Consider the following 19191-nt stretch of genomic DNA (forward strand, 5'->3'; position numbering starts at 1 on the left):
GAGGTAGCAGAAATGAAGACGTTGACGTTCTCGCTCGGAGTGAGCAGGTTGGATAGGATTAGAAATGAGCTCATTAGAGGGACAGCCAAAGTTGGATGTTTTGGAGACAAGATTCGAGAGGTTTGGACATGTTCAGAGGCGAGAGAGTGAGTATATTGGTAGAAGGGTGCTGAGGATGGAGCTGCCAAAAGAGCGAGAGGAAGATCAAAGCGAAGGTTTATGGATGTGGTGAGGGAAGTCATGAGGGCAGTTGGGGTTAGAGAAGAAGATGCAGGGGATAGGCTAAGATGGAAAAAGATGACACGCTGTGGCGACCCCTAACGGGACAAGCCGAAAGAAAAAGAAGAAGAAGATTCTGTACCGCTCATTACTGCCATCCACAGGACTGGAGGACAAAATATCAACTGAGTAGTGTTTATTTGTCATATTATTATGGATAAAAATACAAACGATCTCACCATTGAGTTTTTTTTGTAGCGGACACAACGAGTTATTGAGATACTAAAATCAGGCGGTATTATTTGGAGGTGTACTGCAGAGGTGTACGCTCCACTGAAGACCAGTAAAATTAAGAAATATGTGTTTCTGTAAACATAAAGCCACAGTTGCGTGCAACTGGTTAGCGTAGGTAGCCGAGCATGGAAAATATTTTTTTGCAATATCTTACTTTGACAATCTCATCATTGCCATCTACAGGACTGGAGTGGAAAAATATGTTGTTTCATAATTGTATTTAAATTTGAAATAAATTTACATTCAGCTGTTTATGTATTGGATTATATTTTTTTGCCCTTGGCCAATTTTGTGACTAAAAGTAGTTCCTCCCCGTCATCGCCATGTTGTTGGTGCAAACAGTGTACATCGGTGAGGATGGACATAGAAATAGGAAAGCTAAAAAAAAAAAACAGAATAAAAAAACTTTTAAAAAAGACATGTCATGAGCAATACAGTTACAAACAAAGTTAGTATGTGAAAATTGTGCATTTGCGGTCCAGAACGGTTACACGCCACTGCACATCGCATCCAAGAAGAACCAGATGGAGATCGCCACCACGCTGCTGGAGTACGGCGCGTCCACCAACAGCGTGACGAGGCAGGGCATCACCCCGCTACATCTGGCCGCGCAGGAGGGCAACGTGGACGTGGTGACGCTGCTGCTGGCGCGGGAGGCTCGGGTCAACACGGGCAACAAGGTGAAACTTAACGAGAATGCAAAAAACAAACAAAAAAAACACACGTTTATTGGATTTTTTTAAACCCTATATGAATGTGTGTTTTTGGTTTTTAGTATGGCTTAACTCCACTCCACCTGGCTGCCCAGGAGGATAAAGTCAACGTGGCTGAGGTTTTGGTCAACCACGGAGCCACCATAGACCCCGAGACTAAGGTGACACCATTGACTCTCTTTAGCTTGACAAACACAAGCATGCTCATTCAAATTTTTGACCTGTAAGGAAAATATAAATTCACTTGAAATTTATTTTTACATTTTTCTTTGTCTTGGAAATTTACTGATTTAATTCATAGTTTATATTTATTTTTTTGATAACTTGTTTTAAATTGTTTGAGCTGTATTATCATTTTTTGCTTGAACAACAACTTCGTTGGTGTTCTTTCCTTTTGTGTGTGTCAGCTGGGTTACACTCCCCTCCACGTGGCCTGTCACTATGGCAACGTGAAGATGGTCCACTTCCTGCTCAAAAACCAGGCCAAGGTCAACACTAAGACCAAGGTAATTCATTTGGCTGGCCGGCTGCTCGGACGGAGTCCTATTTGATTGCATTTTTCCTCTGCAGTATGTGATTAATTTCCTTTTGGGTGACCCACAGAACGGTTACACTCCTCTCCATCAGGCCGCTCAGCAAGGACATACACACATTATCAATCTGCTGCTGCATCATGGGGCGTCACCCAACGAGCTTACCACGGTGAACGCACGCACACACACAGATTTTTCCCCCTATTAGGATTCCTTTGTAAATCACTGACAAAGTCAGTTACGTTCCATTTTTATATAATTTTTGTACATTTTATTTTTTTTCTTTCTGCCTTGGTTTTATTTTTCTGGTGAATATTTTAAGATATTTTTTGTAAGTAAAACACTAGTCTATGGCAATAGGATTTGCAGTTTTTTAGTTTTTAATCATTATTATTATTTTCTTAAAATGTAATTATGATTACTCTGTTAATGGGACTTTTTGGAGTAAAGGTTGGGGGTATTTTTGTTTTTCAATATCTTATTTTTATTATGTTTAATCATCAAGTTTCTCGGCATACTGAGGAACGGGTTAAATCCCTGTTGTAATACCATTTATCCTGGACAACCGTTTTACATATTTTGATTCCTGTACAGAATGGGAACAGCGCTCTGTCCATCGCCAGGAGGCTGGGCTACATCTCAGTGGTGGACACCCTCAAGGTGGTCACTGAAGAGACCCTGACCATGCAGGTACTGAGACCCGGACATGACTGAGATCATGAATGATGTGTCAGGATAATAATTATAATGGGGCACACCTCAACTTCATTCTTTCTCTTATCAAGACATTTTTGGAAATTGCTCCACTGTGAGTTTATTGGGGAAGAAATGGCACAAATGAAGTTGCTCCAACATCTTCACTTTTCACTTCCTGTGGGCGTCCCAATGCTTTTGTCCACTTAGTATATCCCCGTCATTCCCAACCATACAAGTCCGCTGTTAGATTATCAGGTGTGCTGTGGGGAAGTTATCCAATTATCTTGTAATCAGTCCCCAAAAATATTTATTTAGTACAGATAATGTATCTTTTTATCTTCTATACCAGTCACATATAGTGACGGGCACGGCAATTAAATACTCTTCCACTCGGTGCCACTGTTCAAGTAACCAGGCTTAGATTTCTCACCGAGTAAGTAAATTTGCGATTCAATTGAGATTAGACCATCATTATTTCATTATGTAATATAAACTACACATTTTGGTTTGGTGGTGTTCTGTGAGATTTTTCTATTGTTAAGTATGTGCAAGAAAGTTCGGGAGACATATTTGATAGCATGAATGTACTGGAGTGTATTTTTCTTTCTATTTTTTTTCCCCTTATCAGTCTTTTCATGTTTGCGTTGGCTCAGCGTGTATTGGAGTTGATAATTGACTATTTGTTTTCGATATCAGCAGAAAGAACGTAGGCATATGTCCGTCTTGACGTGGGGAATGTTTTGTGTCGTTTGTGCAGACGGTCACAGAGAAGCACAAGATGAACGTTCCGGAGACCATGAACGAGGTGCTGGACATGTCCGATGATGACGGTAAATCCTTCTGTATTGATTATAAAACATAGTCCCTGCTAGTTTTTCCTTTTGATGTCACGTGACTTCAGCGCACTTTCATTTCGTTGACGCCATCATTTATTCACAAATCATTTTACTTGACTTCATTTCCTTATTTCCTCTTGAACGCTTGCCTCCATCCCCATCTCACAGCCTGTAAGGCCAGTGCTCCCGAAATGATCACAGAGGACTATTTGTCCGATGTTGATGAAGGTACTTGTCATCTTTTCATCCTTTCATTATTTTTTTATGTATCATTCTCATCATCTGTTATTCCTAACATTTGTATTTATGCCTTCATTTATTGCGTTATTTTAAGGGGACGTATTCTAGACAAGTAAGTGTCTCCAGAATTTGCCACCGTACTACCGTAATTTCTGGCCTATGGAGCGCACCTGATTATAAGCCTCACCCAGTACATTTGTAAAGGAAATACCATTTGGTACATACATAAGCCACACCTGTGTAAAATCCGCAAGTACCCACATTGAAACACAACATATTTACAAAGAAAGACGGTACACAGAAAGAGTTTTCAAAGTTTTAATACCTTAGCTTAGCTTAACATAGCAACAACACGGTAGCATGAACAGGGCTGGTTAAAAAAAAAAAAAAAAAAAAAACAGCCACGGCAGCGACACAGTAGCAACATGGTAACACAGCACTAACAGGGCCGGTTAAAAAAAAAACATACCTAAATCACTGAGACATGGCAGTAACACAGCAGCAACACGCTAGCGCGGCCCTAACGCTAACGCGGCGCTAACAGGGATGGTTAAAAACAAAACATACCGGTAAAAATCATTGAGACACGGCAGTAACACAGCAGGAACACCCTAGCGTGGCCCTAACACCAGCGCAGTGCTAAAAGGGCCGGTTAAAAAAAAAACAAAACAAAACATCCCACTTAAAGTCACTTCCTCGCCACATATATTCCACTGGTCTCACTCTTACCTTCTCCGCTCGAGTGCCGCCTTGTGGCCATCAAAAAAAAAAAAAATGCACAAATTGGCCGCATCACTCCATAAGCGTGTAAAAAAAAAAAAAAAAAAGTCGCGGCTTATAGGCTGGAAATTACGGTACATTTGTTGCTTGTTTCTTTTTTAAATAGTTTCGACACTGATTTGAAAATGTACTACGTTATCAAGAAGCCCTTACTTTGTCGCAACGCCCTTGCACTGCCCCCGGTCGTCATGGTAACGACTGATTCTAACCAGTTTGACAAGCGGATGCTAAGCACCCTGTGATTCTTTACACTTTGTGTGTTTTGCCGGAACAATGTCAGTGGGCTTTCATTAGGATGCGTGGGAATGGCGGAAATTGTGTAAAATGTGCATTAAACGTCTCCTTTAAGAGGTTTACTCTTAAGATTTGGCACCTTTTCGATTAGCTTTACTGTTCGACCATCTCATCCAATTTCTCTGGGGGTGGCAAAATGTAACGTGTCAGCCTTTTCTCTCTGTTGCCATGGATACAGTCTGCGCAGGGTGTTTTCATGGAGTGCGTGCCCCCATTTGCACGCACACACACACACTTGATCTATTGTCAGTGTCACTTCACACAATTGGGCGAAAGCAAACACGGACGTTTCTTCTCAGCATGGACCGACCCTCGCTCACCCCGAAAGCGTGATGCGGTGAACAAAACGCGTAGACGAGGGATCGAACAACGGCCCTCCTGCAGCAAATTCACTAGTTTTAAGCGGTGCGGAACCATCCGTCAACTGGCTTTTATCTCTATTTAATTCGGTGACGTCAGGGTTGAAGATGTTCCACTGAATGACAAAAGCGAGCTTAAAATGGCGTGTTTGTGCTTTTTGTTCAAACAGAGATGGATTGTGGAAATATCTGCATCAGCTATTCGTGTAAGTCATAAAACTAAAACGCCAGGTTTTATTGCAAGCACTAACTCCCAAATAATCACAACGTAGTGTGAGCGCTTTTTCCTTTCTAAATTTGGCTCGTGTGTAACTACGCACACACACGCACGAGCTTTCATTGCAGCGATGAATAATAGACACACACAGACTCTAGCGTTGCACTTCTAATTCTGGATGTACCGAGCCCTCCTTATGTAAACTGTGGGGTCGACCTGTTTTTTTTTTTATTTTCAATCAATCAAAGACAAAGAAACCCTAATATTTTCCATAACGGAGGACGTCACATGCTTCTTTTTAACAATGACGTTGCGTAACGAGCCCTAACATTCATTAGAAATTCACATTTCCTTTTATGAGCCGCATTAGCTTGGTGGTCTGGAGCTTTGAAGATATCTTTAGCAATCAAAACATCAGTTGATGGCGTTATGTGCATTAGGGTTGCAAACATGTTCATTATATTGATCACTTGAAGTCAAAAAGTAAAGACACAAAGCTAGCAGCAGCCACAACATTAGGTACACCGACCCAGTCTATTGACAGTGACAGATGAGATAATTGGCAAAGTATGGATTGTGGATCACACGCAGCACGTTCCATTCTTTAAACCATTTGGCCAAGGATTTTTATTATTATTATTATGATTATGGCGGCACAATGGATCAGCTGGTAAAGCGTTGGCCTCACAGTTCTGAGGTCCCGGGTTCAATCCCGGACCCGCCTGTGTCGAGTCTGCACGTTCTCCCCGTGCCTACGTGGGTTTTTTCCAGGCACTTCGATTTCCTCCCACATTCCAAAAACATGCGATGTTAATTGGACACTCTAAATTGTCCCTAGGTGTGATTGCGAGTGTGGCTGTTTGTCTTGATGTGGCCTGCGATTGGCTGGCAACCAATTCAGGGTGTACCCCGCCTCCTGGCTGTTGACAACTGGGATAGCTGTCTATCAGCCTCGTGAGAATAAGCGGTGAAGAAAATGGATAGATGGATTATTATGATTATGATGATGACGATGATTATTATTAATAGTAGTAGTCGTACAATAAAAATAATTATTATCCTATAATAATGTTTTAATTTGTTGCATTAATTTAGCTGTTTTTTTTTACAATTAATTAATTTGCATAAATCTCTTTTTATATTGTAGATCAATTTGACGGGTATTGAAAATGCAATTACCCTATTTCTTATTTTAATTATTTTTTTCAATTTGCATCTTGTGGTAAACATATTGGCCTGAACAATTTACACTATTTGTTTGTTTTATTTTTTTCCAAATATTATACATATTTTTCTCATATTTCAGGTACTTTTCAAATAGTCACAGTAACAATTAGTTAAAAAGGAAAAAAAAAATTATAGCCTCTTTCTGACCTTGTCTTCAAATGGCCTGCCAGTTTAAAGACAAACAGACAAGTGTGACTCCTTAGCCCAACATTTGCTTTCCCCTAATGCTCATTTTTAGTTAATCGTTGTCATAAATGTGGTCGTCGATGGGGGTGTTCCGAATAGAGCTCGTGCACGTGATGTCACCATTTTCACGTGCGGGTCAAAAAGAGCTGCTTGACATTGTGGGAGACATTGAACCGGGGGAGACCTGTTGTGCTGTTGGATGGCACAACAGATGAGACAGATATTGAAAGAGGTCATTTTATGGAATACCAGCTGAAAAGACGAGAAAATATCGATGGATTTCGACAATTAAACATGATGGATGGTGCCCAACCAAATACACACGACTGTAGTGATCACTTCAATTATTCTTCTCAATCTCAAATTCCCAGTAAGTATTTATAATGCCATGTTGGCTCATTTGAGAACAATTTGTTTAAAAAAAAAAAAAAAAAAACACACACGGAGTCATCTCCAACGTAAACGGAAACGTGTTGCGGCCACACGTTAATCTTCGGTAAACCTCTCCCTGACAGAGCTTTTTTTTTTTTCTTAATCTACATTGTTCCCAAATGAGTCCAATGCGTGTTTAAAAAAAGTATTTATAATCCCAAATTGGCTCATTTGTGAACAATGCATATTTGTCTTACTCGGAAAGGTTTACTGAAGTTTAACATGTGGCCGAAACACGCTTCGTGTACGTAGGCACCGACTGGCTGTCTTTTTTTTTTGTTTTTTTTAATAATCATAGTTAATGAATGCGATTTTGTGTAAAACCAGGGGTCATTTATTTAAATATTGCTATTTGTTATCGAATACTACCTAAAAAGATCGATGGATTTCGGCAAAGGTTAACGTGTAGCCGAGCACACTTCTGCGTTCACGAGCCGTGTCCCTGTTGAGAACAGATCCGGCAACGAAGTATTTGTATGCGTCCAGACTTTTCTTCGTTTTCAAACTCTTCCGTGTAAATCTCGACGACTTACTCACCAGATCCATGTGTAGACCCAGTTGTCCAAGACAAGCGCAACCTGGGTAATAGTCCAATTTCTTATCGGCGAAAACATCGTCTTCGGCATTAAATTCAAGAGCAGGGTGGCAATGTTTTGCCTTATTGAGATAAAAGTCTCCTAACAGGCCACAATCAAGGAAATAACACTTCTGTTTCGTTTAAGGCTTAAAACAAAGGGCAAAAAAGATGTACCCTCTCGCGGGCAGCGTCCCAAAACTGGGACGGATATGTTATCAGTTCTGTAAAGTGCTACACACTACAGATATGTTTATTAATTAATTCTTATTCTAGAACAACACTTACGCATTAATAATACTGGTTGGATACTGACCTTTTTCCCTTTCTTCTCTTTGAAAACGCTCCATGTGTACTTCAAGCAGCCATGTTGGGTCAGGAAGGAAAGGGAAATAACTTTGTGCCAACTTTGACCGATGAGTTATCCTCTCGTGATACCAAATTATGGCTTCAGATTAAAACACGTAAATATTGGGATAAAATGCAAGATATAATGCGTGAAAATCACGATGTCCCAAAAATGGGATGCTGCCCACAAATGGGTTTTAAATATGGGTCCTCTATGCCAAGTGTCTCTCATTTTTCCATGTACCTTCGTTTATTACCACCTTCTAAATGATTAACGGTATCGGAGAAAAGATATTTTCGCGCCGTCTCCAACCGACCGACTTAGCTCGACCGTCAATATGGCCAGTCACGTGACTCCGGTGACGTAGGCGCACGAGCTCTATACCTTGGTGTGGCCGTTGTGGTACATACGAGGGTTGAAAGTACGAGATGAAAACAGTCCGAGTGAGCGTTATCGCCGTAAAGGCATCCTTTTGTGATGTAGCGACAAATCTGGCCCCTGCGCGTGTAGAAATATGTACGCGACTTCATTTATTTAGGTACAGGCAGATGCTCGCTTAATCAAGTTAGACAACTTTACTGTGAGTCACACCCTGCTTGCTATTTATGTCCTACACGGGACACACACACTTGCACAGAGTGGATTATCCCGGAGCAGAGGAGAGTAGGCGGGAGAAAGCGGATCTGTTTGCGTGATCGAGACAAGAACGCTCCAAAATAAAGTTGGGGGGGGGGGGGGGGGGCGCTGAATGAACTGTTTCCAAGGCAGAGGTGAGTCACGGTAGATCCCAAATAGAAAAGCTTGGAATGTCACCAGATGGGGTCTGTGAAAGTTTAGGGAGGTGGGGTGACAGCGAATAGCAGGGAGGGGGCCAAAGGGGGGGGTTTGCTGGAATGCCGTCCCGCCATTCAGTCTCTCTCGCGCCGGCCTGAGTGCACTTGCTCCCTTCTCTGCTTTCCAACTTTTCATATCTCATCAGTGCAAGCTTGCAGAGCAACAAGTACATTTCTAACGGGCTCTCTCGCTCTCTTTTGTTTGTTTTTTTTTTAAATATGTTTGCTGTTTGGTTGCCGTGACAATGTGGACTTCTCTAGGTCTTGAGCATGTGCTTCATTTGACATCCCCGCAAAAAATGACCTCGTAGTCTCTTGTGTTTTTTTTTTTTTTTTAATCGGGCCCCAGGCGACGACGCTATGACGGGGGACACGGACAAGTACCTGGCGCCCCAGGACCTGAGAGAGCTGGGCGACGATTCGCTGCCGCAGGAGGGCTACATGGGCTTTAGCGTGGGCGCACGCTCGCAGAGGTGAGACCCCGTCGGCTGATGCACTTGACTCGGTACCCCCGTGAAGCTGTGCATGGAGACCTCTGCCAAAGCATGAAAAAGGATCTAAGTCTCACTATAGCTAAATGCACGCGGTGTCCATCGAGTCTCTTCAAAATGTTAACAATGTAATAGAAACAACATGACAGGCAGCTGCCATCTTTGTGGAATTTTGAAAAAAAAAATGGAATGAGCACTGCTAATGCCCCAGAGCAAATAAATTCACAAACACTGCTTTTCTCACAAATAATGTTCCAGTTGCAGGATTTCTGTCAAGTGTTTAGGGCAAATAATACCGTTTGTAAATTTGACACGTCCACTTATAGAACCCTTATGAATTATGATCCGTACAAGTTCATTGGTGGATAATTTTAACTGAAACCTGTCAGCTAATCAGAGAAGGGGATCCCCAACTGGCCGATGAAACTAAATGGTCGCAAAGATGCAGTTTGTGGAGAAATAACTTCATTTTAATTTTAATTTGAAGGTGGGTTTTTTGGGGGAAAACAGATTTTCAATTTCAAATCATAGATGTTATAGGTAATCATAAACAACTGGTACTTAAAGGAGAATTCCAGTGGTTTGTATTAACAATGTATCCAATAGGTCATGAAATATGTACTCTATATTGACAATGTGATGTTAAATCCTCCCTCATTTAATAGTGTTTTGAGAAAATTTTGATCGACACTTACGATTATTCAGGGGCGCTGCCATTTTCGCGAGTCACTTGACCTACGTGGGTGTATGCGACGTGTTACGTGGTGTTTCAAACGCTCGATTACATGGATTTATCCTCATCTGATGAAGAAATAGAAGTATCGGTTGATCGGGAAGATGGAGGAATACTTCCATGAGGAAAAATCTGAGAAATCAGCGATGGGCATAATGGTGTCCCATGTAATCCAGCGTTTGGAACAGCACGTAACACGATGCACGTGCCAACGAAAGTCATGTGACTCGCGAAAATGGCAGCGCCCCTGAAAATTCCTAATTGTCGATAAAAATCTTCTCAAAACACTATTAAATGAGGGAGGATTTAACGTCACATTGTCAGGATAGAGTACAAAAAAACGCATGGGTACGTGTCGGCTGCAGTTTTTTTCATTAATAACATACTAAAAATCATGCATTTCATGACAGTAACCTTGTAAACACACACAGAGCAAGAACACATTCAAATGGACCATGCAACAAAACACTAGGGATTCCCATTATTTTATTGCATCACATAGGGCTGGGTTATTTATTGATTTTATAAATGAATTAGTGTATTGCGCAGGAATTGTTTTTTTTTTTTTTTTTAGGCTTCCATAGTGCATTCGTATCTGTGGTGGTGTGCACTGCTTGCATTGATTAAATGCCCGCTGAACATGGAAGAGCTCATTCAGCATGTCGCCTCTGTTCACTCACAGATGCACTGAGCAGATTTCAGAGGTCAAATGTATTTCCGTTAAAAAAAAAAAATATTAACACTTATGCAACATGGGAGGGATGGGTGGGAGGGGTAGCTGACAACATGGAGCGTCACCAAATGTCTGAAGAGTGACACAATTGTTCTCCGAGCCACAGTAAATTAGAAACACGTTCGATTGCTTGGGCCTCAGCTCGTGTACGCTCTTGCATTTCACTTGCAGGAAAATATGGAAACAACTCAGGCGACGTGTGAACAAAAAGCAGGCAAAATTGATGGAGGAGTTCTGGCTGGATGATTAATTGATTTTATTGATTCATTTGCAAAAAAAAAAAAAAAAAACATACTTTGCCCACACCCGGTTTCTAAGCATTTATTGACATTTTGGTCAGCAAATGGGACATTTTTTTCCCACTTCCTGAATGCAGTGCGAGCATTTCCGTGTGTGACCTCATCCCTCTCCATCTTGCTTTGTGGCTCATGATGTTGTGTTCTCTCCTTCATGTGCGCTCGGTGCGTGTTAGTCCCAAAGTCAGGTAAGGCTGACTGCATGCTGCTGAGGCCACCCCACCCCCTCCCCCCAAAACCTCCATAGATCCCCGAGCATCCCCCTTCTAATCCCCTCAAGCTAGATGATGTCCTAACCTCCTGGTGAACATTTGATTGGCTAATTTGATGATTTGTAGCTGTGTTGTCGTGTGTGCTAGCTTCATGTGTGTTGTTGTTGGCCACCGCGTTGTTGTTTCTTGTGACTTTTGTGCTTTTATTTCATCGAGCTTCCGGGGACCCAAACCTATTTTCCCGCCTTTTGCCCAAATAAGGAAGTTCTTCTCCTACAGTTTACATCAAGATGTGTTGTAATTTCGTGCAGAGTATCACAAGAAGAATTTTGATGCCAAATTAATGCACATACTGTCTACAAGATAGTTTTTGAATTTGAATTCTCTCAAATTAGTGTACACTACTCACAAGCATGAGGGAATGGTGATAGTATATTTTATTTCATTCTGAAGTTTTATCTGAAAAACCATATCGCTATTTTTTATAGTAGTGTATATGTATACAGTGTAAAGGAAAGGATGACACGTCTAAATTTTTTTTGTATAGTTTTTGTTGTTGGAGTGAGTCATGACTGAACAATTCATTTGTCATTAATCTGTCAAGAACCTCCGATGCGGGGCTGGGCCCAAATGCAGGACTCCAAGACGAGGACATGATGTTAGGCGTAATTTTATTCAAGCTGAGGCGACACAGAAAACACTGTGACGAGGATAGCTCAACACTACACTATTTTCCATGGTGGAGATTCCTACCCTCAGTGAATGCAACTCACAAACTCAGAGCAGTGGCCACGCCCCTCTTGGCCGTGATCCAGCCTGGCTCATGACACGAACGAGATCCTAGTAAAGAGCCTAATTACAAATTTTGTCCTCACGGAGATGAGTGTCAGGTATTAATAGAATTTTTTGTTGTTCTTGTGAATGTCTGCAGTGGTGCTTTGCGACATATGTGGTACCAAATATTCGTAATACCTCAGCAGTACCGAATGAATTGTATGGTACGTGCATACATATTATTAAAAAATGTATTGTGAAAAGTTGTTGGGGGTGTATTAAAAGGAATGTGCACATTCAGTACAGAAGTAAGATTAAATCAGTTGCCTCTCGTACATGTTGTCATGCCGACAACAGCAGCAGCTGTGTTTTTGCTGAGTCACCTTTTGGCTTGTGGAGAGAAAAATGTCGTCGCCACACCGGAATGCATTCTTACAATATATTCACTTGTATGATGTCCATCATCTGCTTCTCTGCATCACTTCATTCATGCGCTGCCATGGCTGATAATTGATCACGCAAGTATGCATTTTTAAGTGAACTTTGAGTTGTCTGAAATTATGGGGGGGGGTGTCTTGCAGAGATCGAAATGTCTTGTTGTCTAGTTTTATAACTAAATATGTAGTTTTTGTCTTTGGAAAAACAGGAAGCCCTTCTCATCACAGTTCGAGTTTATTACGTTGTTGTAAAGCAGTTAAAAGTCAATGTTTTTTTTTGCTTTGTGGTGGTTCCGGTTCCTGGAAGCTGCATGCATTTAATGTAAACCCCTTCCCCTCCTTCTGTTCACTTTCACCTGTCCCTTATACAACATGGTCCCCTCCCCTCCTGTTCACCTGGTCTTTAAACCCCGCCTCCCTCGTCATTGTGGCTGTTGTCTTGGTAACCTGTGAACCTCCGCACCGCTCCAACCCCCCCGCGCCCAAGCCTGCGTTCCTTCAGTTCCGACAGGTCCAACACCCTCAACCGCAGCTCCTTCACCCGGGACAGCATGATGATCGAAGAGATGCTGGCGCCCAGCAAGGATATGGTGAGTACCGTCGTGTCGCTTTCCTCTCGTCGGCAATCAAAGCTCTGAACGCACCTTGAGACGTCCAAAAACAACCAAACCCTTTCCCATCACAATTTACGTGAAAGATTAGTGGGTAACCATATTTTGCTAAATGTTTTAAAGTCTTTCAGGAAATACACGGTGCTAAAATAAGTACTCAAACATTTGACCATTAAAAAAAATGAATTATGTGTTCCCTCCCTTGTTTGGAATATGCTACTTTTGAATTCACTTCTTCACAGCATTCTTTTAGAACCGATTTGCAGGCACTTAAACCTTGTCTAATACAAAAGTGTTGCTTTGGTGCCCTCTTGTGGCATCTTTGTGTCAAGGAAGTACGCTGAAATCAGGGGCGTTGCCTTATTTAGTCATGCAATCACCCTGTCCAGTCAAAAAGTAATACTTAACCACCATTTGTGGCTTCCTTCCATCCATTTTCACTGTCGCTTATCCTCACAAGGGTCGCGGGGAGTGCTGGAGCCTATCCCAGCTGTCAACGGGCAGGAGGCGAGGCACACCCGGAACTGGTTGCCAGCCAATCGCAGGGCACGTGGAGACAGACAATAATCACACCTATGGGCAATTTAGAGTGTCCAATTAATCATTTGTGGCTTCCATAAGCAATTATAAACCTTTATAGGGAATTGTCAATTTTTTTTTGCGAATTTCATTATTTGCATTATTTGCACACTGAGTGAAAAAATATTTTGAAAAAAAAAATCTTGCCTCTATTAGTGGTTTAAAGTGTAAATGTATTACAAACTACGCTCCCAAAATATTTTAACATAATTTCAAGATCATCTTACGACTTAAATATTAATTAATTTGTACTGTGCATGCACATGCAATGAAGGCGTTCTGTAATTTCCTATCACAATCCAGGCGAATTTGATCTCTTCCTTGACGTACACAGCTTGTCCGCAGGTAGACTTGCAGATTCAGCATACTTCCTTGACACCAATACCTATTCGGAGAGGGCTACTGTATGTTGGCGAGCTGTAGCATTGAGAGCAGGAGACACAAAATCCTGGGAATATTGAAACAATTGCAATACTTGGCTCATTTTAGGCACAAATTGTCAGTGGACTTTTTTGCTAGCTAAGTGAAGAAATGTAACAAGGACTAACAGCTTGTCTGCTTCCACACTGCAGCAGATGCTCTGTAAGGAAAAGTCTTTCATTGTAGAACAACACAACAAGGTAGATGTTGACACACTTTTATTCCCGTTTACTTGGCTCATTGCGTTCATTTTGCATTCATTTACATCACAAATTGTCGGGCACCGATGCTTGTTGACAGCCAAGCTATTACTGCAAGACACGATGATGCCATTCTATTTATTTTTATGTTATGCGCATGACTTTTCGAGGCATTACGGCGTCATTTTAGTGTTGCCGGTGATTCGTTTTGGATTTAAGCTTCATGTGTGTGGTCTTGGCAGCACTTGGCGGTTGCCAAAGATTGCGACAACGACTCGCTGAGGAGGTACAGCTGGACGCCAGATGCCATGGACAACGTCAATCTCGTTTCCTCGCCAGTCCACTCCGGGTAAGCCAGCGCTTAAGATGCGTCGATGAGTGGGAGTTTGTCGGACGGATCAAGTAGCGCATGGCCATTTTATTCATTTCTGAAGACGTAGATTTCCATGAGTCTTAATTAAAGGTTGTAAATGAAAATCTATTTGAAAAAAATAATCATTATTAAGGCTGGGAATTTTTTGTGAGTATTAATTATACATTTTTATGAGATACAGTGGTGCCTTGGATCTTGAACACAATCCGTTCCAGAAGGTGGGTTGAAAACTAAAACGTTCAAAAACCTTACAATGAATGGAAAATGAAATAATGCGTTCCAAGCCTAAAAAAAATAGTTTTTTTTAAGCAATTTTTTTTAGCTTTTCCTGATAATAAACTCTATGGTTTAAATACTTTATATAATGAAATCATTTAAGAAGTATATTTATTTTTTACTTAAAATGTATGCTTTAGCCTAATAGAGTATGCTAGGCTGGGAGTGCATTCCTGTATCTGTAGCAACTCGGCCCCCAGCCTTGGAAACCTTTTTGATATTAACAAAAGTGCAGAATAACTTGGAGCAAGCAATAATGAGGGGGAAAAAACAAATAGTTTTTTTATTTGCACAAAAAGTACGTAACATGTAAAAAAAAAATTAACTTGCAACTAGAGGTAGGGTTAATGTTTCAGATGTCTTCGGTGGGGGTGACTCCCCCCTTTTTCACAAAGAACGAATCTAATGTTTGTTTCTGCCGTCTTTTAAGCACTTTTCTGAAGTGGCTCATAACAACATAAAAATTTTTTTGTGCTCTGCAACATTCAGCTTTATTTGAGTGATGAAGTTCTACAAAATTATGGATGTTGTTCCATTTAGCGCATATAGCTTTAATATCGGCACTTAGCCTCATCAGACGACATCTCCTCAACTTCCTCGCCAGCACTATCCCCAGCTAACTGCTGCTCGTTCACGAAAATAAGAAGCAACTTGTCGACTTCCTCCAAGATCTGTGGGCCTCTGCTTGCTCCTGCTTGCTCGCGTACTGATTTTCGTTCGAAAACCAAAGCAAAAAAATCTCAAAGTTTTCGTTCGAAAACCGATTTGTACAAAAACAGAGATGTTCCAAAACCGAGGTACCACTGTCTTCAACTTCAACGGAAAGCTTAGTTTGTATCACACAAGTTTTTTTTTTCCCCACTGGGATTCCTGTTAACGTGACGCTGTCTCAAACCAGTTTACGAGTTTGACTTAAGACCGTGTCGCCAGTCGTGACGTTCACGTGCCAGAGGCTGAGGTGCATTGTTTGTTTCACGAGAGTGTGAGGGAATTTGGTGTACTGTACTGAAAAATCAGAATGCATGTACCGTTGCACCCCTAGTACCTAAAAAAAGGTTACTGCATGAGGGTAGTGACGCTAAATGTCCGTGACGGAGCTCTGTTGTCGTCCATTCCGCAGTTTTTCCTCTCCGCTCCCGCAATACGACAGCAGGTGACATCTGACTGGCTGTGATTGATCGCTTGACTGATGATTTGTCCTCGTTGTGGTCGGGCACCCCCCCCCCCACATGACCCGGATTGTGTTGTTTCCGCTCACGCACCCCCCACCTACCCCACTCACACCTCCTTTCCTTTGTCCACTGCTGTTTGTTCTCTTCCCACGTGGAACGTGTCCAAGACTTGTGGTGGGGTTTTTGTGCTTTTGTGTGCGAAGGACAGGTCTCAGTGGATTGCTCTGCTCTTTATGACGACGTTAATATCACCTTACTGTACATACACTGCGTGAAATGACTGATACACAGTGTGATTTTGTCACTAATTCCTTGGAACACAAGTAAGGTAGTGTGTCTGCGTGTGTGTTAGAGAATCCTTTTTTCTTCTTTCTTTTTTCACTTTCAAAAAAAAAGAAAACAGGAACAAAAATAATTGAAAAAACAACCATTTGGTATTCAGAACAAAATGAAAATATTATGCAAATAAAAAGCCACGATATTAAGAAAAGATGATAAATGCGAAAATAATATGACAAGGGATACGAGCAAAAATGAGTAGAATGGGGGGGGGCTGCAAGGACCAGGTAATATTTTCATTCATTCATTCATTTATCTTCTGTGACGCTTATCCTCACTAGGGTCGCAGGCGTGCTGGAGCCTACCCCAGCCGTCTTCAGGCGAGAGGCGAGGTGTAATCTTTTAAATTAAGTATAAAGCAAATATTTTTACAATAAAAATAATTATTTTACCACAACTAACCCTTTCTGGGCAAGGGTTGCAAATTTGCAACAGGTTTAATGTAATCGAAAATTTTAAGTCCAAAGTATCATTTTCTGAAAGTATCAGATTTTTCCCTCTGCAAAATTTTATTTGGTCCAGAGAGGGTTAAGGGATATGAGAAGAACATAGTAATGATTGAAGAAAAAAGTAACAATTTTAAGAGCATGTATCATAAAACTCAAATATCATAATAAATTGAATAAAGTTGCACTTTCTTCCCAAAAGTAATATTTAGAAGAATAAAGCAACACTTTAGGACCACATTCAGTAAAAAGGTGTAGTGTATATCATCTCAGTTAATTTATAACGATTACAACTGGTAATGGCGGCACGGTGGATGAGCAGGTAAAGCGTTTGCCTCGCAGTTCTGAGGACCCAAGTTCGATCCTGGCCCCGCCTGTGCGGAGTTTGCATGTTCTCCTCGTGGCTGCGTGGGTTTTCTCCAGGTGCTCCGGTTTCCTCCCGCATTCTCTAATTGGACTCTCTAAATTGCCCCTAGGCGTGATTGTGAGTGCGACTGTTGTCTGTCTCCATGTGCCCTCCGATTGACTGGCAACAAGTTCAGGGTGTACCCTGAACTTGTTGCCCGTTGACAGCTGGGATAGGATTCAGGCCTCCCCACTACCCTCACGAGGATAAGCGGCAAAAGAAAATGGATGGCTGGATGGACAACTGGTAATTCTATCTATAGGTTCGATAAAAATAATCAAAATTGTCCATCAGTTTGTTTTCTACAGTGCTTGTCAAATATGAATCCAAATGGTTGTTTTTCTCTTTGTGGCCTCCCATTGGCTGGCAACCAGTCCAAAATTTACACCGGCAATCAAAAACTAGAAAGCTTTTGCTCAATCCTATTGGGAATATACTGCACCTGCATGCATCACCATGGTTGAAACACACCAGCCTGTCCTATCAGTGAAGCACTGCTGACTGCAGCAATTTCATTTCCGTGGCCACCCAGAATCCTCCTCACTTCCTTGTATTTCCTCCTCATGGCCCTCCTCTTCAGGTTCCTGGTGAGCTTCATGGTGGACGCCCGAGGCGGATCCATGCGGGGCAGCCGCCACAACGGCATGCGCATCATCATCCCGCCCAGGAAGTGCACGGCGCCCACGCGCATCACGTGCCGCCTGGTCAAGCGGCACAAGCTGGCGTCGCCGCCCCCCATGGTGGAGGGCGAGGGCCTGGCCAGCCGGCTGGTGGAGGTGGGACCGGCCGGAGCGCACTTCCTGGGGTAAGACCCGGATTTCTTCTTTTCTTTTCTTTTTTTTTTTAAATTCTTTGCTCAGCGCCTTTGTGCATTTTGCTTCGATGACATCTTTTCTCCGCTTCCTGCCCGCTGCCATTTCCAAACCTCTGCGTTTTAGCTCACTTTTGAAGACGCGCACAACCCTCTCACACACCTTCGGAACCACAATCCAAAGAAAGCCCTGTTCATGCCGAAATGCTTTTTATTAATTACTGTTATTGTGCATTTTTTTGTTGTTAAAAGCTCAAATTTGATAGAAAAAAAAATCATGTCCTGGAAAGGCTTGAAACACTTCTTTGAAAATATAACCCAAACTTGAAAGCGTAATTTTGAAACCCTAACTCTTGCATGGAAACGTAATATTGACCCAAAGCCTGACTTGAAACCTTATCCCTGGCTTGAAAACCAGATTTTTAAAGCCCTAGCTCTGTCTTGAAACCAAACCCTACCTTGTAGACCCTACCGTTGTCTTGAAACCATAATACAAAAAACAGCCATTCCTCGAAACCCTCATTCCAAACACTTAACCAGATTTGTAACTGTAATTCGAAACCTCAAGCCACCCATTCTTGAAACCGTTATTTTGAAACCCGAAACCCTGTAATGACAACTAACTTTGAAAACTTAATCCAAACATGGACCACTTACCCCGTCTTGAGACCCAAAACCTGGCACGATACCCTACACTTGCATGGTTTGGAAACGCTTGTCTAAAACACAATCCCGGTCTTGAAAGACGAGTCCAGCTACTCTACTGCGAGACCACCTGGTAATGAAAAAAGAATTGAAGCGGTCCCGCAATGTGTAACCAACCCACAAAGAGTCTGCTTTGGACACCGGAACTTTTTGCGACCCGAGTGCAAAATCTACCATCCACCGATCAAGGTGACATCTCATTGACGTCTCCCCCGTTCATTGACCTCACATGTATGTGTTGCGTGCGTGTGTGTGTTTTTGTGTGTGTGTGTGTGTTTTGTGTATGACGCAGTCAGCTACATCTTCCCAGAATGCCGCCAGCTCTTAATGAAGGCGAGAGCCTGGTTAGCGCAGTGCTCCAGCTGGGACCCCAAGGAACTAGATTTGTTGGGTAG

At 42.0% G+C, this 19191-nt stretch overlaps 1 protein-coding gene across 1 annotated transcript in view; it reads left to right on the top strand.

Moving 5' to 3' along the window:
* The window catches only part of LOC133495201 (ankyrin-3-like), a 105915-nt gene that overhangs the window by 50567 nt on the left and 36157 nt on the right, over positions 1-19191 (top strand). The window contains exons 19-30 of the mRNA XM_061809554.1: positions 996-1230; positions 1290-1387; positions 1634-1732; positions 1830-1928; positions 2354-2449; positions 3213-3285; positions 3460-3519; positions 9132-9255; positions 12946-13048; positions 14511-14617; positions 16038-16070; positions 17861-18085. Coding sequence (XP_061665538.1) covers positions 996-1230; positions 1290-1387; positions 1634-1732; positions 1830-1928; positions 2354-2449; positions 3213-3285; positions 3460-3519; positions 9132-9255; positions 12946-13048; positions 14511-14617; positions 16038-16070; positions 17861-18085 — 1352 coding nt within the window. The remainder of the gene's footprint in view (positions 1-995; positions 1231-1289; positions 1388-1633; positions 1733-1829; positions 1929-2353; positions 2450-3212; positions 3286-3459; positions 3520-9131; positions 9256-12945; positions 13049-14510; positions 14618-16037; positions 16071-17860; positions 18086-19191) is intronic.

The sequence above is a fragment of the Syngnathoides biaculeatus genome, chromosome 22 (assembly GCF_019802595.1).
Source record: "Syngnathoides biaculeatus isolate LvHL_M chromosome 22, ASM1980259v1, whole genome shotgun sequence".
NCBI classification, from domain to species: domain Eukaryota; kingdom Metazoa; phylum Chordata; class Actinopteri; order Syngnathiformes; family Syngnathidae; genus Syngnathoides; species Syngnathoides biaculeatus.